At 31.1% G+C, this 22,490-nt stretch overlaps 1 protein-coding gene across 1 annotated transcript; it reads right to left on the bottom strand.

Moving 5' to 3' along the window:
- Positions 1 to 9,246: 9,246 nt before the first annotated feature.
- On the bottom strand, positions 9,247 to 12,538 carry LOC107913433 (SUMO-activating enzyme subunit 1B-1). Its single transcript, XM_016842008.2, has 10 exons — positions 12,195 to 12,538; positions 12,034 to 12,085; positions 11,386 to 11,581; positions 11,182 to 11,261; positions 10,944 to 11,060; positions 10,585 to 10,635; positions 10,326 to 10,392; positions 9,875 to 9,978; positions 9,689 to 9,793; positions 9,247 to 9,598 (listed from the first exon to the last, which is right to left on the bottom strand). Exons 1-10 carry the CDS (start codon positions 12,275 to 12,277, stop codon positions 9,482 to 9,484), a joined length of 972 nt encoding a protein of 323 aa, XP_016697497.1. The 5' UTR covers positions 12,278 to 12,538; the 3' UTR covers positions 9,247 to 9,481.
- Positions 12,539 to 22,490: the final 9,952 nt, after the last annotated feature.

Here is a 22,490-nt window from a genome sequence, read left to right as displayed (position 1 = left end):
TCCTGGGTTTGTATTAATCTTCTAAGTTATATTGGTTGCTTGTGTTGCACTTACTTTAATTGGTACTGTAAACAAGGGTGAAGTTAGAAGGGCGTAGCCCCAAAACTGATAAATTTGTTTTACAATTCTTTTAATATACCCTTGCCATAATATTTTAAAAAATATTGGTTTATACGTTAAAAAGTCCTCAAGCAAATGCTAAAAATCGGAATTAAATTTGCGTCTAATTAAGTTCTTGTTGTTAACTAAAATAACCAATTTAGCAGTTTTTGTCGTTAACCAAGTTGACCGTTAAAATAAAAAAATATAAAAAGTTATTAAATACCGTATGTTTCCGTCATTGATCATATTAACCGTTAATAGAAGAGCTTCATTGATTATTTTAATTGATTTTTTTTTACAAGTTCTTGAGGGTTTTCTTGCAAAAATAATTAATTATTAATAAACTAGTCTAGAAAATCGAATTGAAGGTTATATTTATTATATTTTTATTTTTTAAAAACATTTATTTAACGATAATTGAATGGAGAATCTAAAATACGTAACATTTTATTAAAAGATAAAATTATAAAAAATAAAATATCTACTTTTTTCTGAAATGTAAACCACATATTTACTCTTTTATTTGCGGTTGATTTTTAATGAATTTATCAAAAAAATATATATGTAAAAAAAGCTAAGTGGAAGTAGCATTGCCAATGACGTTTTTGTTCCTTTTATATGTAAAAATAATAGGATGTGGACTGGTAAATGGTAATTATCTCGTATATAGCATATAGGTTTCCACTTTTTTAAAGTAAAATTTAAATTTGAAGTGAAAGATAACAATCAAATTAAATGAAAATTACATTAAATTCCACCCAAATAAAATCTAGACTTTGATATTAAACTTGAATGGTTTTGTTTATTTATATTAAATGTTTAAAGGTTAAAATACATACATTTTGTACATTTGGAATTTAGCTCCTCTTATTTTAAAAAATATTGTCCACTACTTTTTCAAATTTAATAATTTAGGTCCACTTGTTACTATGGTTGGAATTCTTCAATTAAGTTCACCTTTGTGATATTTTGAATTTTTTTTAAAAAATTTCATGGTTGACAATATTTATTAGGATTTTTCTTTAAAACTCTCATTCGAATGGTTAGGATAATTTTTTTAATTCCTACTAGAATTTTATTGTTTTTAAGAAAATTTGATGTCAGCATTTTAACAACATTAACTATTTAGACTAACGAATTACATTATAAAAATAGATGGACTAAACTATGTCAAAAATTAAAGTCTTTAGATTAAATATCAAGTTTCAACATAATTCAAAGATTATGATGTAAGGAAAAAAACACCATGTAGCTAAAATAAATAAGAAGCCACATGTCAATATCTAAGACTATTATGATATTCAAGCTATATATAACCATGTTTTAACAAAAAAAAGTTAATTGTATAAACTATTTTGACTAACTAATAACATTATAAAAATATAGGGGCCAAATTAAGTGTAAAAAAGTATATAGATTAAATCTTAAATTTAAGCCTATAAGAGAGATTAAAATTAAAATTGAAATTTTCTATTGTAAATGCAAGAAAAAGAAAGAAAGAAAGAAAAGGTGCCATGTGTAAATAATAATGATTTTGATAAATTATAACAAAAGGTAAAATTCTTACAGCAATACGATTAGAAAAGTAAATAGAGAATTGGGGATGATTTTGAAAATAAATACAATAAAAACATATAATTGATAGTGTGTTCAATTTCAATTTCAATTTGGTGATCCGAATAACTTGAAAATATAAACCTTTGGCTTACATTTAGCAAATTGAGTTAATTATTTCAACTCTACTGAATGAAAAATAAGACCAGAAAGAGTGACAGGAATCTTGTTGGATTTGACATTCTTGGCTCTGATTCATAAGATGAGAAAAGAGCTCCCTATGTTAATATGTGGACCACAATGCCACATGCTTCTGGTTTGATTAGATTTTGATACCATGATTAGAATTAAATGTTAAATCTTCGGGTAAATTATTAAATTAGTCACTTTTGTTTATTTTAGATTACATTTTAATTATTTATGTTTGAAATGTTATATTATCGTTTTGTTATGAAATGGTCACTCTGCCATTAAGATCTGTTACGTACCTCCCAAATGACAGTTCGACATGATAGTTAAAATGAGTTTTAGATACCAATGTGAATGTCCAGCCAAGTAAATTAATTGGTTTTTAATTAAATGAATTAATTTTTTTTTAAATTAATTAAAGGAAATGTTAATTTGGTTTCCCGAAATAATCAAAACGAATGCATTTGATTAATCATTGAACTGGGAAAAAAGAACCATTGGTCTCATTTTTCTTTTAGTTTTCGTTTCCATTTTGACTGAAAAAACTATCCATTTTCATAGTCATCTTTGTTGAATCGAAATAGTAGAAATCAAATTGAGTGCTCCATCAATAAGTTGGATTTTTTTATTCAAAATGGAAGAACAAATGATCGATTCAATGGAGGGTCTAGGCATGGATTACAGTAAGTAATGTGTTTTTTTGTTCTTTATCTCGGTTTTGGGTTTAGATATTATGGTGTTTAGATAAAAAAAATCTAACTTTTCTCATCCCAATTGGACATCCGTGTTACCATTTAAAACTCATTTTAACTGTCACGTCGGACTGTCATTTAGGAGGTAACAAATCTTAACAGCAGGATGACCATTTCGTAACAAAACAATAACATAAGTGACTAAAACGTAACTTGAGGCAAACAAAAATGACTATTTTTACAGTTTATCCTAAATCTTTATATTGTTTGATGTTTAATTAAATGACCATGGATAAAGTTTGATTTGAAAAAAAAAAAACACTTTCATCATTAGGAAAGGATGCTACTGTCTTCAAAACATGCCAAAAAGGAATATGTTTATTTTACATTAATGATAAACAAGTAGTTATTTAAACAGTTAATCTGGAAAAGTGATTTAAGATGATTTTTTGTATTGGGTTTTCAATCATATTAATGATAAAGCACGAAAAAATAATTATATATATATCTGTATATATCCAAATAATCAAAGTTAATATGTTAATAGGAAAGTTTAGGGTTGGGAAGTATCCTGTATAAATGAACCACTTTGTAGTCGCGATGATTTGAAGCAAAAACAAGTTCTGATTAGGGCAATGACCAAAATCACATGGGTTGCTTGATGTTTAATCATTTATCATTTGAGTTAACATTGCATGCTAAGTCATTTGGGGACATGAACGAAACATATGTTATCACATTCCATCTGGAAGTTATTTTCCACATCGAAGCAAAACGCATCCATCGTGGCAAATATGATGATCTATCCTTCTCAAAAAGGGGACCCACATTCCATGAGCCACTGAAATTTTCCTGTGTTTTTTTTCTTTATGAGTGTCTCAAATTCCACCCAACCAAACGCCACCATTACTCCTTTTTTCCTCCTCTCTTTACTAGAAGTTTCCCGGCAACTAATTTCCTTCTCAAGGCAGCACACTGTAATAAAATATGCTTAAATGGTTTAAACGCCACGTGGCATATGACTTGTCTATTCTTTGACCCTCAACTCTTGACACCTGGCAAAAATACATGACGTCGCGCCTTTCGGCATGTTCAACATCACCAAACAATATCTAGTATCCTGACGTGTAACAGGAACCTCATTTGTGAGGTGTGAAAATAAATAAAATGATGATATTTTTTAGCAAAAAACTTGGTAATTGGTTACAAGTCTTTACAAATAATATGAAAGAATCTGTAAACCCTAATATGTGTGAGGGTTTAGGGTTTGGTGGTTATGTTTGTGTTTGTTTTTTAACATTTTATACTAAATATGAGTTGGGATGATCTGAGCCAGGAGAAGAATAAAAAACCCTGGAAAACCATTCGAGTAGAACTTAATCTTATGCTTTGAGCTATCAAAGGCAATGGGCCTGAGTTTTTGAGCTAAAGAGACCCACTAGAAGGCTAGAGGCCAATCATATTTTCTTCGGTCCCATTCAAATAGAGCTTCCCAAAAACAGAAGTGGGGTTGAAACCTTAATGGCAAACATCACTCCATACGATTAAACGTCACAACAGATTATTTTTGTGGTGGTTGATTTCAGGATTTAAAGTGCCCCTTCATTCATATCTCCTTTCTTATCTATCAACCAACTTTTCTTCTTTTAATCTTTTTCCTATCTTTTTATCTATAATCTGTTCAAAGATCAAATTATATTTTTATCCATTCATATATGTTTGAGACGTAGATCAATGGAAATGAATGATGAATGACTAAAGATGGAATCGGAAAAGTTGTATAGTTGGATCGATGTGTGATCCACAATAAGGGGCTGAGTGATGCCATTATTTGCCTCCTTGAATCCGGAACATGGTCGAAAATATAGAATCGGTCCATGGAAAGTTGAAGCTTTCCAACTTTTGAAAATGCCAGAAAACAAGTTCATATTGGATAACAATAACTTCCAAAACATATGCAGAGGAATTTCAATCCTTTTCAAGAACAAATCGACAATCGCGAGGCATCCAACCATATGTCTGTAATGAAATTATCTTAAAAAATACAACGAAAGTGGACATCTGGTGTTTCTTTTTTGTCACAGTTCATTCCTTTGTCTGATATCAAAACAGGAGTATGGGATTTGGGACATGCAGGAGAAAGATCAAACACAACCACATGAAATTAATCCAAAATTCATAGAGAAGGGTTTTGGTTGATGATAATGGACGTACTAATCATATGATGTAAAGGAGGCTCAAGTGATCATCGTTGTCTGTGAAAAGCATGACACATGATGGTAAAATTATTTGATTGGCCATGCATGTGATGATGTTTTGGTGGTGCCCACTTTGGTAGGAAATAGAATCTTACTGGTACAGCAATACCAGATTCGATGATCTTGGTTGAAATAAGGGATGTTCATCCGATATCTCTATCTGAGTATAAAGATATGACTTTGACTACCAACATTATCTTATATCTATGGTCCAACCATGAATAAAAGTATTATTATTATTAACTCGACCTTAACAATCCAAGGATGAAATCAATTATTTCGAGCTCTAAGACATAATGTAATTTGATGATTATTCAATGGGATTATGATAACCTATGATTTCACAAAAAAGGAAGTCATACATGACAGATCATAGCCTAGCCCAAAGTTTGGAATGTAGATGGTGGCCCGCAGGTAAGGACGGCCTAAAAGGAGCTGATCCACGGATTCCACCCGGTCACTAGCCCAAGATAACCAATATAACCAGGGGACCCATTTGCATTTGCAAAATAATATTGGCCCAGAGTGAACCAAGTCAGGGTAAATCGGGATTGGACTTTGGGTGGGTTTGGATGGGCGATTAGGTGCGGTGCGGTGCATTTAGCTTACTTTTTGTCTCACGCTACAGTATTGCTACAGTATCTAATCTCACCGTCACCACTGTTTTTACACTAACCGCAGGTAAACGCACCGCCCATCCAAACTCACCCTTTGAACTCTTGTCACTTAACCGGTTGACTAAAATTTTAATCATTGTTCTAATTAAATACTAAAAAGAAAAATTGATATTCAATTTTGTTAATATATTAAAATATACAAAAATAATTTATTGTAACTCATTATTAATATAGTATGTAAATTAATAAAAGCAGTTGATTTTATCATAAATAGTAAATATATTATATGATATAAATATATTTAAAAAATTAAATATATTTAAAAAATATTATATAATTTTTAATGAGAAAAATATTATTAGCATAAATATATTTTAAATTTTTTTTAATACAAAATAATTTAAATATATTTTATTATTTAATATAAATATAATTTAAATTTTTATTCTAAATACAATTCTAATAACTTTTATTATATTTTTGACAGAAAAAGATCTTATATTGATCAAAGTGCGATTGCAACAACATGTAACACAGCTGACAAGATGACTCGAAAGAACACAAAAATAAATCAGGACAAAACTTAAAATCATCCTGTAAGTACTGGGATTTGAAAAACGCAAAATAAAACAAGGGAGCTCTTCAATTGCAAATTGATGCTTAAAGCAGCACGGGACATCAACTCAAGATGGTCTCACTAAAAGCACCATCCTTACCCAACTTATCTGCAAATTAATTGGCTTCCGTATTGATGTGAAAAATGTCTCACGTATAATAAGGGAATCTACAATAATTTTAAGATTACAAGATTTTTTATCCAATTGCACATTCAAACTATCTGATTCGATGATAAATTTCTATAAAGTGAATAACCACTACTCTAAGTACAAGCTGTTCTACTGTGATGGAATCAGCTTCACCAATTGCTATTGAAACAGGCATCAAAACTTCACCAAATCTGTATTATTAATCTTTAAAAAAATACAATGTTAATTATTTTTCATATTTAATATAAATATAATTGATTATTTATTATATTATAGACATCATAAATTAATCTCTTCTATTCTAATTTCATATCATTAATTTTCGACTAATATTTCATCGTTAATTTTAATCTTACTCAACAAAATTCAATCTTATTCCCAGTTTTCTTTATTTTTTTCAGAAGAAAAGTCCAAGCTTTAGGAATTGGATACTGCACCTGCAGTCTGCCCTTTTAACAATGAAATCAGCAACGGACATGATTCACTGCAATATTTCCTAGCTCGGTATTAATCTGTTTAATGTTTCTTACTAAAGGCATGGTAGGAACTTGAAGAGAGTCATCATTAATCAGACGGACTGCCTGGAAATTTAATCTCACCGAAATCATATTCACCGTACAGAAGCTTTTTAAGTTTATTTGACAGGTAACAAAAGGCAAAGTGACCGTTTTTTGACGTGGGTGCTTTGATTGTTAGACCAGGTTTTGGCACAGATGGTACTCTTCACGCAAAAGGGACTTCGTTTGAAGCCTTTGAGGATCATTTGATGTAAAACCAGGAGTCCAAGGATCACTGTAAAGCTTCCCCCAACAACAAAGCTCAGTAATTATATGCATTTCTGAATCCAATGCATTGCGTAGACGCCAGCCCCAAGTAAATGAGGGTGGGTGGATTTAGCCAGAAAGGCTTCATCGATGCTGCTGGGCTTATTCAACTCTCCTTTATTGAGAGAGCTAACAATTTTCTTTCATTTTCTCCAGGTTCGAGATGTTTCAATGGAAGAATGTATGGTGTCAGTCAAATTAGTTGCATGGTTTAAGTGGCTAAAGTTCTGAAAGTCATAAGTGGCTTAGGACAGCAGATTATGGCTTCTAATTAACTCATCAAACTTCATTATCAAAGTCGACATTGCCATGTAATTTTCAACCTCAAATGTTATTCATCTCAACAACATGGAATTTAAAACTTCCAAATCACAATGTTTATCAGTAAAAGAATTTATTTATTTTTAATAATTTATTCATAAATCAAAACTATAATATAATGATAAATTTGATCTTATTTTAACTATTTAAGAGTTACCACATAAACAGAAAAAACTACCAATCTTAGTAGAATTTTTTAGTGATTTGCATACTATATATACTTGGACATGGATGTGTATATAGTCGGTATCCATCACTCATACAAATCCGACTAAAGGACTTGTTTAATTACATATAAAGTACTATATCCTATATCACTTAATGTTTCGTTATCACAAGGCAAATCATGCTCATGTAGATGAGTACATATAATTAGAACATGGAAATAATTAAGCAGGGAAAAGGCAATAATTGTATTTAAAATCAGATATATGATTATATATTATGAAACCTAGTTCATCAATATTCTTCATATATACCAAAGCTAGTTCAGGTTGGGGTTAGAATCACCTCTTCATCCTCATATATACCAAAGCTACTCGTTGAGATGATCCCAACAATGAACACAACTAAACTAACGGCAACCCAAATCTTGATAACAATCAATCTCACCCTTCCGCTTCCTACATCACTGCCTATTTTCTTCTCCGCCATTGTTGCCATCTCAGTTCCTGATCCTCTCTGTAGAGTCTCAGCACCACACAGAGAAGAAGATGATGAAGAGCAATGGGGATATGAAGGGGACATATGTTCTTTTCCTGGCCAGTTTTCATCCTCATAATTATCAGATTCGTAAGAGAAAACTGACCTAACTTCACTCTCTTGAACCAAACCAATCTCAAATCCACTGCATGAACCCTCATTTCTTCCGAAACCCACTTCGTTTACATCTTCATCGTCCTCGAAAAGCCGTCTTCCTTTCAACTTACCACTCTCGATGGCTGCCCTCCTCTCTCTGAGTATCTCTTCCACTGCCAAGTCATTGGTCCTCACTTTCCATGCAACTTCATCCAATGGTGGAGACATGATGAGTTTTCTGGGGGAGTTTTGGTTGAGTGATCCAAGGGTTTTAATCATTTTAGTTGATGAACCTGTTGAAGTTCTATAAAGGGTTTTTTCAGGTCCTTTCTTTATGAAGTCCCATTCATGTTCCAAGTTCTTTAAAAGATGTTGAAGCTTTTGGTCTCCGGTTTGTTCTTCGTCAGTACAAGGTCCTTCCATGGGGTGGGGTCTCTTCGATCATTACTCTGCGCACTTTGTGGGGATTTGGATTTTAAATAAATGGATTAGAGACGTTGGTTTTGAAATATGATACTGATGAGATTATTGCGGGAACAAAACTGCCCACGTTTCTGGTTTATCAAAGTTTTGAATTCGTGCACATCAAGTTGAGGCGCCCAAATCAACAAATTTGAATTAAAATCGGGTTTTTTATTAGTTGGGCCATGAATTCTCTACAATAAAATCGATGAGACTCTGTTGAACATTGTCATTTGTCCATGACACCATGATTGTAAATGTCATCATAATATTTCACCTTTTATAATTTGTGGGGCTGTTGACCATTCATGTTTTTAACACTGCCTACTACCATTGGGGAAAAATAATGTGCTTTTTCCCCTTTAATTAGATACAATGTTGATTCAGACAGGGATGCAACCTCTCCATTTCTTAGAACAAAAAAAAAACCCTCTCCCTATCTTGCTTCAACTGTGACCCGCCACCACATCACTGCAGCGCCTGCAATGGCTTTTAAGATTCATCTTCATCATTGATCCCTATAATTATCCCCGAATGTTGGATATTTAAGTATCCAACACAGGTATATATTTAAAGGATTATTAAAAAGATTATTTCCTCATACCAATGTCCAAACACGAGCAACATGGGTAAATATCAGCAATATGGTAAACCCTCCAGCATTAAACTTCCGTAAATCATGATTCATTAGCAACACTGTTGTCTCCAAAGTCTTTAAAACAGGTTAACAGTTTCAAGTTTCCCGGAGTTTCGGTTTTAGGCAACAAAATCAGTAGGTGAGAATGTTAGCTGATCCTATTAAAGCGTTCAACATCAACTTAGCTTCGCCCCATGGTAATAGTTCAAGCGAAGGAGGTGAAAAAGTTGCATACACAAACCCTCATCGATCAAAGTAGCTCAGCTAACTGGTTTAGGCTCAGATATGTCCTCTATCAAGCCTTTCCCATCCATGGCATCGAAGAAGAAGAAATTCTTGAGAGGATCTCCTTTGCCTGATATTGCTTTGATCACCTCCTACATCATTGAACGGTCAATTACATATAGTTACAGTAGTAATTTATGGTTTCGATTGATAGAGAAAATTCAAAAGGCCAAAAACCAAACCTGTCCAAGGATTCCTCCAATGATGGCACAAACTGGAGGGTACTCACTTGTATCCATTAGCAGTCTTTCTAGGAGTGCATCGGGTATTTGAGACTCGTTCACTGACTGCAATAAATTAATATAACATAAGCATGAATATGCAATGCACTGCTAGATAATACAGACAACAAATGCCCGATACCATACATTCGTTTCACAAAGTTCCTTTCTGAGCTTCAGAACACCAGGAAGATCAGCAATTGAGGTTTCCCCGGGATTACGACCTTCAGCATCTTCAAATTGCTCTATCACTGTAAGAAGAGAGGCAATTATGTGATCAACCGTATGGATATAGGAAAGTTAAAAAGCAATGCTTGTAAGTAAACCAGGTGTCATGTAGAATCGGAAAAGTTTAACAAAATTGAACTGAAAATGTAAAAAGTAAACCATATTCACCCAGCACTCAGGCTTGAATTATAAGTAATTTTCAGGAGTTTCCTCTTATTGCACACAAGCAAGGGTAAAAAGAAGGTAAAACCGTATTTAAGAGACTACAATCATTGTAGTCAACTAGTTATCAGATTCAAATTCTAGCTGATTATGATTTTCTTCTCCCCCACTTTCTTGTCCAAAAAGCAAAAGAGTATATTTGGCATACCTCTCATAGCAAAGTAAAGCTTTGACACTCTCTTCGGAAGTGCTTTCCAAGGTACTGAAATAGTATCCTGTGGCAGAAAAGAATTAACTTGCTACAATAAATGAATAAAATGCACATGTTTTAGATGGCATATTATTACATGCTAAGTTCACGACATCGGAGATAACAGTGCACATTATGTGCTAAGGTAGATTATAGACCCATAGGTGCAGTTATTAATAGTAATAATTGTCCAGAACAAGCAAAATTTATTTCATACCTCAAAGCTTGGGAATTCTAGTTGGCATTCAACGGTTTCCTCAAGTTTTTTCTGTCAAAAAGAAATAAAAGTGAAGGCAAGATTAAACATTCTGTCAAAAAATCAGGGTATTCAAAAGGGAATTAAATGCTTGGCATATGCATCATAACACAATAAAGAGTTAAAATGTCAACCGAAAAAAGAAGTAAAAAATATACGGGAAGCACAAGATCAGTTCAAGAAAAGAACCAAGTTCAACAGCAATTCCCATAGAAATTCACAATACTAGAGCTAACAATTGCATTTGTAATTCATGAATGCTGGACATATGTGATGATTACTAGAAAAAGAACACTAGTTAAATGTGTAATATTTATCACCTTCGAATATTTATAGTCCTTTAAATCGACAAAAATTTCACCACAAGAGCCTCTACAGTCAACTGTATAAAAAGCTACACGCTTTGATAACTTCCGGCACTTCTGATTGATCAATTTCTGAATCAAAGGAAGGTTTCAGTTGCAAATTGAATTTGAGGCCTCAAGATATGCTGAAACATATTGATAACATATAACTCTACAGTCTATAAGATGCATTAAGAATGAAACTAGCAAATACTTTTTTCGCAAGAGAGCAGCAGCTGATAACCATGGCATCGAACTTTCCAAAGAATTCAACACCAAAGGTTGATATGTCACCTGCAAGCCAGCAAAAGAAAGAGATTTTACTTGAACTACCAAAAATGCACAAAATTTACACTGTACGATAAACAAAACCATAAAGCAGATGCCAAGAGAAAAAAAGAAAGAAGGAAATGGTAACCTTTTTCTACAGAAACATGAACCATAGGGTTGAATTCTTTCAAAGAATCACAGCAGACCTCAGCGAGAGTTTTCCCATGGTACAGATTTTCATCAGGAAGTATCAAGAAATTTGCAGACAAAGCTTCCTCGGTGACTTCACGGTCATCCACTAATGTCACACTACCAACTCCTGCCAGTACAATGTTCTTGCAAAACTACCCATATCCACAAATGTAAACATATATTAATCATTAAACGGCACAAAACCTTCTCACAAGTAACTCGTGTTCGGCTCTGGAAAAACCCCGAATTCAGCTTGTTAGTTATCGTGTCAAACTTGGGTACCTCAAGCGAGCCGAATTCAAGTACCCTGATGAATCGATTAGCTCAAGAGCCTGATCGAAGTTTTTTTCTTTTTTCTCTTTTAAATAGTATTTAAAAAAAACCTCTCAATTTGAACTTCAAATCAAGTATAAATAATCACGCTTAAATTCGACATATAAAATCGAGCTTTTTTACTAGATAAATGAGCTTAATTGAGCAAGATGGACCAACTTAATTTTCACGAGCTCAAGCTTCTTAAACTTGAGTTTGATTTGACTGGATTACACACCCTACTAACATAGCAAGGAAATTCTTTTTTTTTTTCAAAGGTGAAAAATTATACCTCAGCAACAGACCCTTTCATTCCATAAACTAGTATATGAGATTTGCTCAATCTAAAACAAATATACAACAAACAAAAACACTCGTATGAGCAAAATAATAATAATAATAAAAGAAACTCAAGAATTTTAAAAAATGCACCATAAAACAGAATAAAATTACCTTCTTTGAGCATCAGCACCCCAAACCCTAATTTGCCGATCATAGAGAGCAGTCTCCTGCTCTGTCAACTCCTCCCCGTTCATGTCAGGCTTTAAAATTGAATCCCAAAGAACCAAGGAAATAAAAATTAAACAAGAGAGTAATAAAAACCCTAAAACCCTGAATCAGGCTTCAAAGCAAACCAAGTTTGAAGCTTTTTCAGTGTAAATATTAAAGAAAAAAGAGTTCAAATTTCAAGAAAAGGGCCAAGCTTCGTTCTTTCTCTCTGTTTGAGTCAGCGCGAGGGGAGAGTACTGATGGCTGATTTGTGAGATTGGGCCATTAACTCGGCTCAAAATTAGTGAAACATAGTTTATTTGTCAAATTGGGCCCCAATTTATATAATAATCTCTATCTCTATCAGAATAAAGCATTTTTTTTGGTGTAACGAGTTAAATGGAGACTAACTCTGTCGAAAAATAATTAAAATACATAAAATTTTAAACAAATAACAAATATTGCTATAAATTGTATTTATGTAGTTTTAATTTGTACAATTTTATACATGTAATTTTCAGAAACTTGTAATAATATTTATTTATCACGCATAAAAACAATTATATCAAGTAATTTGATGCACCATCATCAGTTAATTATAAATTGCCATAATGAATTTTTAATAAATACTTTAAATTTTCTTTTATAATTTTATTCTCTCCTTCATCGTATACTGAGTGAAAGGGATGGAAGAATTCTGTTAGTGCCTGCCCAGAACATGAGGGTCACCGTTTGTCTAGTTTTTGCTTAAACGCAGATTGACTCGGATTAGTAAAATTAAAATTTCTAATCATACGACCAACAAAGTTTTTAGGATTGTAATAAATGCTAAAGCTTTATCAATTTTGTATGGGAGAAGAGAAAATTAAAAAGGAAACTTAAGATTAATTTTTATTTAATTTTTCAAAGTCATTCAACATTAATGATGTAATTCATAATGCATATAACTTAATGTATTGTGGGAGCAACAATATAATCCTTTATATGAAAATGAAGTATAATTTAATGAACATCAAATTTTATGTATCCATATGAATTACAATAGTTAGAATCTCGATTTGTTTTTTGTTCAATTCGATATTTAGAAAAATGTTTGAATAGAGGTTTGGACAAAACAATGAGACAGATAAACACAAATCCTAATCGTAAGCCAAAGAGATAAGTACAAAGATAATCAACACATGATATTTATTAACGCAATTCAGATTCACCTATCCTACATCTACAAAGTCTTACTTAGATAATGATTTTATTCAACAATTCATCTCCAAAGGCAAACGCAAATTGTTACAAACCACTTTTCCTAGTACCTCACATTACATAAAAAGCTCTCCATAAAAATCCCTAAATAAGGAGTATCTAAATACACCCCAAATGGCTAATGAGGAAGTTGATCAACAATCTATTTATAGGCACAATATGGCAGCTTTGCTTTGCAAATTCTGTCGATATAAAATCATCAATTTAATGCATAATAATTAGACTTGTTCACGTGTGGGGCTACTCGTCCAAAGGCTCGCTCAAAATTTAGGAGGGTTTGCATAAAAAAACTAGGTCCGTTTAAGATATGGGACAAGCTCGGGCTTGAACATTTAAAGCCCAAGTTCGGGCTGACCTATTTTTTAAGTTTATAATTTTTTATATTATGTAATTTTATATATTATGTAATTTATAACACATAAAAATTAAATCTATATTAATATATAATACTATTATAATGTAGACATTAAAAAATATTAAATTAAATATATATAAATTTTTAATTAAAAATATTAAATTATTTAATATTAAATTCAAATAATATAAATATTTTTTTTAAAAATAATATAGGTAGAACTAAAATGGGCTTAGGTAAGCATAAAGTGTGTTAATATTATGGTTAGGTTCGACCCACGAACTGTAACAACCCGATTTTTCATTGGTGCCAGAAATAGTGGTTCAAGGCCACCAAATCCGGCAAGTAAGTTCGTAAATATTATTATTTAATATTTACAAGTCAAATATGGTTTTAAAAAGGTTTTTGAATTAGTAATTTGTGTTTTATAATGATTATTAGGTTAAGTGGTTTTAGAAAGTGAGGTATCGGGACCTCGTTTCTATAAACCGAACCGTAAATATTTTTATAAATATTTACAGAGTGTCATTAAAATGATATTAAAGTTTTGTTGAAAAATTTTAATGTTTCAATAGTCAATTAATGAAAAATGACTAAAAAATGTGTAAAACTTGTTAAATATACTAATTAGGTGATTAAATGGCTTAATTAATAAATAAAGAAGGATCTAAGTAATAATTGTACCTAAATTTAATGGATGAGGCGGCATAAGAGAAAAATAATAATAAAATAAAGCCATTTAATGGCAAAATTGTAATTTTGGTGAAATTAAAATAAAGCAAATTAGATTTGGATAGTTTTCTAGACATATCTTCTTCAATTTTCTGTTCAAAGCAAACATAGAAGAGAGCTTAAGCTGGTTCTTCAATTTTTTCTTCATGTGAGTTCAATTCTTACCTGTTTCTTGTATTTTTTTTTATTTTTGAGATTGTTACAATTAGGTCCAACTAAACCTTACCTTAGTTTTTTTTTTATTTTATTAAAAATTTTGAATGTTTTCATTGATGAATCTATATGATTTTAGTTATTAAATGATTAATTTGAGATGTTGGTTGATATTTAAAAGTAATTTGTTAAGTAATTTTGATGAATTTTTTATTAGGGATTAATTTGTTAAATTAATAAAAGCACAAGGATTTAATGTGAAATTTTTGCATAAATGAGAATTTTTGAATATCATGAACATTCGGCTAGCTTGGGTTTGTATTAAAAATGGTTAATTTGCATGTTTTGGGCTCAGGGACTAAATTGAATAAAAGTAAAATAAATCTAAGAAAATAAAAATTACCAAAATGCCCCTGAATTTTGGTATTTCTGTAATTTAACCAGGTAAGTTCGTATGAACTGTATTATGTATAATTTTGATTAAAGTGAATGTTAATTGGTGATTGGTATTATATATATGTTCTATTTTCGAATTGAATTATTGCTGGAAATATATTATCGAATTTAATACTTAGTTTAGATTGAACGCGGGATTTTTAGTACATTCGTAAATTGATGTATGGTGGTATTGGAGGGGGACATCAGCATATTACCCAAGTAAATCGAGGTTCAGCATTTGTTGCGAACTCTCGTGTTTTACTTTCTGTTTGGAGTGATTTGGGTGGATCAGCTCTCACAAGCTTCTGTTGGCGTGTTTAGGAGGACCAGCTCTTATGAGCTTCTGTTAACGATGTACTCTTATCCGTAAGTCGTTCTTCGATTTGGGAAAGTCTTGGTAAAGTGATTTATTTAATGAATTTGAAAGTTATCCAACGATATTCTAAATGGTTCAACGGGCAATATTCTGTTACGAGACGATATGAGTTTGATACAAAGTAATACAGGTATTTACATGAAATACATGGAAATGATGGTACATGATATATTGATATATATAATAATATATTGAAATGGATGATATATGTATATGAAGAAACGGTAAGAGAATGATATGTATCATAACATGAATATATACGAATACCTTTGATATGTTGATACATGGAAATTATATAAGTTGAGATGAGTAATAAACTTAAGTGTGACATGTTGAGATAATAAGATTATCGATGTTGAATTTATACAAAATATGTTCAAGTATGCTAACAAGTGTTGTTGTTTGATGCTTAGGCAAATGCCAAGTTGTTGGTTGAATGGTAATATGTTTAATTATAAGTTGTATTGAAATGGTAAGTGTTCAAACAAAAATATGCTTGAGCTCATGAAAGAGCGGTAAGGTTTAAAGTTATTTAAAATCCTACTATGTTAGGGATGATATGTATAAGTGATGTTGTGGGTTTATTCACCTTGTGAGTTGTTGAATATAGCTTCATGAATCTTGTGGTATCGATATTGGATTGATCTTGATATGTATAAATTTCATATTTAAAATGAATTGATATGATTAAAGTTTATACGAGCTTACTAAGCATTTATTGCTTAAGTAGTTGTTTTCCTTTACTTTCATATTATCAGAAGTTCGATTGGGTTTGAAGCTTGTCAGAGTTATATCACACTATCCATCAGTTCTATTGGTACTTTCGGATGTTTTAATTTTGGTTATAATGGCATGTATAAATATTTTATTTAATGTTGGCCTATATGTAATTTGTTGAGATTAGCCACTTATTTTAGCTTGTTTTGGATGCCTAATTATGGCTTGTTGATATGCATAACGTTGATTGTAGGTTAATACCAAATTGGGTGAGATATATGGCTTGTAAATTGGCCTATTGCAGTCCACACGGGCAGAGACACGGGCGTGTGTCTCAGCCATGTGTGACACATGGCTAGTTGACATAGTCGTGTGTCCCCTATATCTTTTAAAGAGTGCAAGTCAGCATATTCATACAGCCTGGCACACGGGCGTGTGACTCAAGTCAAAGGGTTACACGAGCATGGACATGGGCTGGGACATGGCCGTGTGTCCCTATTTCGAATGTCCACACAGCCTAAGACACTGGCGTGTCTCCTGGCCGTGTGAGTCACATGGCTTGTGACCTCTGCAGTGTTGAAAATTTTAAATATTTCTAAAAAATTTTCTGAAATTTTGATTTAGTCCCGACTTGTTTCTAATATGTATTTCGGGTCTTGAAGACTTGTTTAAAGGACAATATATATGATTTTGATTGGTTTTATTATGAATATTGATATGTAATGAAACGTCTGAAATTTTTGACTGAATGATCCGTAAATCTCGATAATGCTCTGTAACCTTGTTCCGGTGACGAATATGGATTAAGGGTGTTACACGAACACCTTTTATAATGTCCTCAAATATTTATCCCAAAATAAAGTTTTATTGGCCAACATAAATAAATAGGTTAATTACCAAAAATAGCTTAAAGCTTTATAAGGTAAGGCAACTCGATATCCAAAATTCAAGTCAATTGAGGAGATAGGAATGCTCATTCTATAGTATAGCACAAAATTGCCCTTTCATTTGCTGCTTAGAACATTTAAAAATAGTTAAATGTAGTAAAAAAAATACCAACACTTAAATTGACCTTGTCCTAGGAGTATGATCAAATTGCCATCCAGACATGGCAAAAAAAAAAAATATGCCTAACAAAAAGTTCAAGGAAATGTTTGAGCATGAAATGAAATTAAAATAAAGGATAACTAAGGTCCCAACAATTATATGTATAATTATGTAACAAGTTACACATTAAACTAAATTTTATATAAATTTAATATTTATCTCTAAAATATAATATCAAAGTTCAACTTGAATCTTAATATATTTATAAAGAAATTTCAACAACTACTCCAGAAAAATATTATATATGTATTTATTTTTATAATATAGTAGAAAAAAAAACACAACATTTATTAATATATATATAATAAAAGATGGAATGGGGTTTTATGAAATGATTTGATTCATCGATTTTTACTTTCATATTATAAAAAAAATTAAAATACATAAACACGATTGTATTTTTGCGTCCCATGTTCATTTTAGAAGAATCTCAGTCCATTTCCCACTTGTGCATTGTTACATAATAGGTTTACATAAATTATTATTTAAATTCAATTAAATAAAAATATTGGAACACGTTAGGTATATAAACTGCAAAATTATGAGTACATTGAGCTTTGTTATGTGTAAATCTTCATTGAATAATGAGGATACCAATTTCATTGTCTTAACAACGAATTAGAGAGCTCATAAAATGGCCGACAAACAAAGCTTAATATGATAACAACAAATGGAAATGGACAGAACCCTACAGATGACAACAACAACTCAGCTTAAGCTAGTTTAGGCACTCACTAATGCTCACCCATCTCTTCACCTCCCTAACCAAACCATGCTGCTTTACTTCAACCTAAACCTATACTACTCCTTTTCTTTTCTTAAATTTTTAATCATATCTTTTTATATGCTAATATCTGAATATGAACCCTGAATACACATACTTCACAAAAACAAATTAGATCGATGTAGGTTATACATATATAGAGAGCAGGGATGAAATAGATGGCCAACAACATACCACAAGGATGTTGATTGATTAATGATTCATTTGATGGATCTCTGACCGCCGGTTCCGGCACTGTTGGACTTTCACCATTGCACCTAAGTTTTAAAGCTATACATATATATCCACACACGCACTTCGACCTCAGTGATAAAACTCACAAAACGTTAGGAAGTGGATCAAAATCTATTTATTAATATGCTAAAAACCCTCGATATTGGTTTGGGGTAATCCCGATCATATACCATCAATTAATTAAATATAAATTTGTTCTTACGCATGCAAGGGGGGTGTTGAAAGATTCTTGAGCTATACGCTGATGAGATCAATAGACGATATATTTCTTAAAAAAAGGGTTGCAAAATCTTCCACAAAATCAAGCTAAACCTTATTAAGTCTCAGTATGAAACAGTCTATATTCAAATACTTGAAGAAAGGATAAAAAAGGGTCTCAAAATCTTCAGAAAATCAAGCTAAATCTTAAGTCTGAAACAGTCATAAATATATAACGACTGTAGTGTATGGATGGATGGAGATATGAAAGCTGGTGATATTGGCACGGCTCAATCAAATTAAAAGACCCAATAAAACTCAAGGAAATTTGATTTGATTGAGCCATTCCAACATCCCCAGTTTTATCATCATCTCTAACATATATATGCTTACCAGTTCAACGGAAGACCTTTTGACAATCAAATCACCATCGTCATCTTCATCTTCATCTTTTGGTCATGTTGATGAACATCATTCATATATAATTACAGTAGCGCAACTAATTAAAATCTCAGATATATGGTGGCAATATACTGAATATTATGAATGATGAGAAAGTGGAAAATAAGATGGAAGAAAGGTGTAATAATATATGTGTGTGTGTGTGTGTGTGTGTGTGTGAATGATATTAGAATGGTTGAGATGTCAATATCTTTGCTGGATTTAGAAAACTGACATTTTATATAAAATTTATCCGATTAGGTTTTCCATGATTTGGTTTAGTGGTTGATGACATTTTGGCTAAATTAATTGTACCCCAAAAAACCTTTGTTCACTTTCTATGATATCCACTCCCTTTTCTGTATTTTTTTTTTATATTCTATTCTTTTGCCCTTCTATGCTTCACCTAAACAAATAGGATTTAGTAGTGAAATTATTTGCTCTTATTTTTAAATAGAATTTATTAGATTCAGATTATATATATCATAATAAATTTGACCAAAATCTACATAGGATGAAATTACACCAAAAACTAAACAACCACCTATAGGGAAAATTAATTTTTAATAGGATTACTTTTATCTGTAAAACTGTGGTTGCACTTACTTTAACACCTTCAACAATCTGTACAAGAAAATGAAATAAAAAATATTTTCAAATTGCAATCAGTTTGGAAACTTAATCAAATAATTAAAAAGTCAAGAAAAACATACCTAAATTCCTATACATCCTTTCTATTTTGTGGGCAATATTTCATAAATTTTCAATATAATTTTGATTAACCAAAAGATGTATATATATATATATGAAGACAGTAACATGGGTTAAACTAATACTAACAATGCTATTCATCAGTCAAACTGAATGAGAGGTAACCCATTTTATTATTAAAAGTGATTGATTAATATGTTTTTCTTTTAAATTTAATAATATTTTCATTGTTAAATAATAATTCGGGTCAACTTAAAAGACATCATTAAAAATAATCAAATCCGAATAACTTAATTTTTATTTTATTCAAATTCCAATTGAATTGAATTATAAAATTTTGTTCGGAGGAAGAGGATGGGCAGCTACACCAAGGGACGATCTTCATGAGCTGTCCATATTCCAATTTTTTCAACAAAGATCGAATTTTGCAGGTTGCATATGGCAGTGGAAAAATGGTGACCTTTCACGGTGCGAAAATACAATACAAACTTTTTTTTTTTATGTTTATATGATTTAGTAAAATATAATAAAAATAAAATTGAGGGTAAATTTCCAAAAGTGAAATTGAAATCCGGCCCAATGGGAATCTAAATGAGTTGTTGAAAGTAATGATATGATAATGTCATTTGGAAAAGAAATATAATAATTTTGACAAACCAATTTCCACCAAACCCAAATGAATTGAGGAAATGCTAATTAATTAATTGAAGACTGACTAATTCAACACAATTTGGTTTTGGGTTTTTTTTTCTAAATGATTTTGTAGCTTCCAATTCTCTTTCTCCACTATAAGACATGAAGAACAAGCCATGCAATTGCTAGTTTATGGCTATGGGAAGCAACCACACCCACAAGCTAAGTGCACATCATATTATATATATGTGATGTTTCATGGATTTCAATTGGAAAATCAGATTTTACCCACCACATAATGTTTTATATTATTTGGATGAATACAATATACACAAAAATACTCTTCCTTTTTTATATATATCATGGGTAAATTAGAATATAACATATTTCTTTATCCTTCGTGATAAAGGATGAGATGGATGACCATGAAAGCGGATCGTAAGTAAAGTTTGTTAAAATCGCGAATTTGACTTTTAGCTCTAGATATTCGGAAAGAAACTTGAATTTTGACACAACCTGAAACGAAATTCAATCCAATTCAGATAAAACAATTAAAATAAATAACTAAAATAAAATAATAAATCAAAAATTAAGGAAGTGAATAAAGAATATAAATGGAAAGATAGAATGTGACGTATGAAAGTCTTAAAAAGCCTTGGAAACACGAAGAATTCACAACCCCCTTCAAGCGGCTTTAATTTTCCCTCCAAGATAGAAACCTTAGAAAGAAAAAGTTTGAAGATATCCTCACAATCTAAAAAGATTGTTAAAACTCTTCTAAAAGAAACTCAAAAAAAATTCTTAAAAAGAAAAACCCAAAGAAAATTTATTAACTCAAAAGAGAAATAGAATAATAATGACTTGAATGTATAGGGTAGCTAAATAAATCTAAATAAAACTCTTAAGTATACTAGAACTCTAATTTAATCTAAAAAAGAAGTAGTTTTAAACTAAAATTTCTTGTTAACATAAAACTCCTAAATAATTTAAAATACTTAATAATTATCAAAAATTTGGAATAAAATAATAATAAAATAATAAAATTTGACAAATGTAATATTGGACTCATATATAATAAAAATTAAGTCTAAAACCCGAACCCAATATGATTTAAACTCGAATTAAAATTCCGAAATTCGTAATTCCAGTCATAATCCCGTTCAAAAATTCTGCTCGCGCAATTTTCACTAAAACAATCATAACTTGAGCTCCCGAACTCAAAATCGAGTGATTCAAAATGCGTTTCTAAGCTAAAAGATAGATCTTCAAACGCCATGAGACATCTCAACCCAAAAATGCCAGGATCCCATCAAAAAAGTCGTCGCAAATCTACTGATTTCTTAAGTCTGAAAATTGGCAGTTTTGATGATTGGAATCTAATAAATTTCATCACATTCGTGCGTGTATCAATTTTTAAAATAATAAAATATTTAAAATTTATATAATTTATTATTAATAAATCAAATTAGACCGGCCCATTTTTTTAAAAAAAAAAAAGATTTCTCCTAGACTTGACTCGTATTCAAATAGCCCTAGAATGATTTACAATAATTAATTAACTTAATGCTTGAACTTTTTGTAAAAAGTAAAATAAAGTAAGATAAAAATCCCAACATGTAGAAAAATAACAGAGTAGCAAATAGGTCGTACATGAATGTGTACTGTTTCGTAATAATTTTGCTGGAAGACTTGAAACTTATCACCAACCCTACCTTGCGAATCTATAATCCCAGTCCATGCCCATACTTTATTCATTCCAACTATAACCCATAACAAAAATGAAAAAACAAAACAACCAACAGGTGATTTTGAGGTGTTTTCAAGGATAAAAAACACCGGAATAAACCAATTTAACCTAACTAAAAAGTTTGAATCAAATTTTATAATTTCTTTTAAAATTTAATAATTTATTTAATTTGAAAACAATATCAATATCATGAAACCAAAATCTCAAATCTATAATGATCTAAGGAATATGCTTTTTTTCCTGTCAAAATGCCCTGGAATGTAAGGAAGGAATATGCTTTTTCTCCCAATAATAACCCTTCAACTTGGAAGAATTATAATAATCAAAGGATAAAAATCAGTAGATAGGGCTTATTTACATAGATTCAACATACG

The sequence above is a fragment of the Gossypium hirsutum genome, chromosome D12, assembly GCF_007990345.1.
Source record: "Gossypium hirsutum isolate 1008001.06 chromosome D12, Gossypium_hirsutum_v2.1, whole genome shotgun sequence".
In the NCBI taxonomy this organism is placed as follows: Eukaryota; Viridiplantae; Streptophyta; class Magnoliopsida; order Malvales; family Malvaceae; genus Gossypium; species Gossypium hirsutum.
Note: the sequence above shows the minus strand (reverse complement) of the source record. Positions and strands in the feature narration are given on the sequence as shown.

Excerpts from the sequence above, each read along its gene's own strand:
- LOC107913433 (XM_016842008.2), bottom strand. The coding sequence starts at position 12,277 with ATGAACGGGGAGGAGTTGACAGAGCAGGAGACTGCTCTCTATGATCGG. Across the intron at positions 11,262-11,385 it reads TCATGTTTCTGTAGAAAAAG|GTGACATATCAACCTTTGGT; the intron begins GTTACCATTTCC and ends GCTGGCTTGCAG. Across the intron at positions 10,393-10,584 it reads TAGAATTCCCAAGCTTTGAG|GATACTATTTCAGTACCTTG; the intron begins GTATGAAATAAA and ends TTTCTGCCACAG.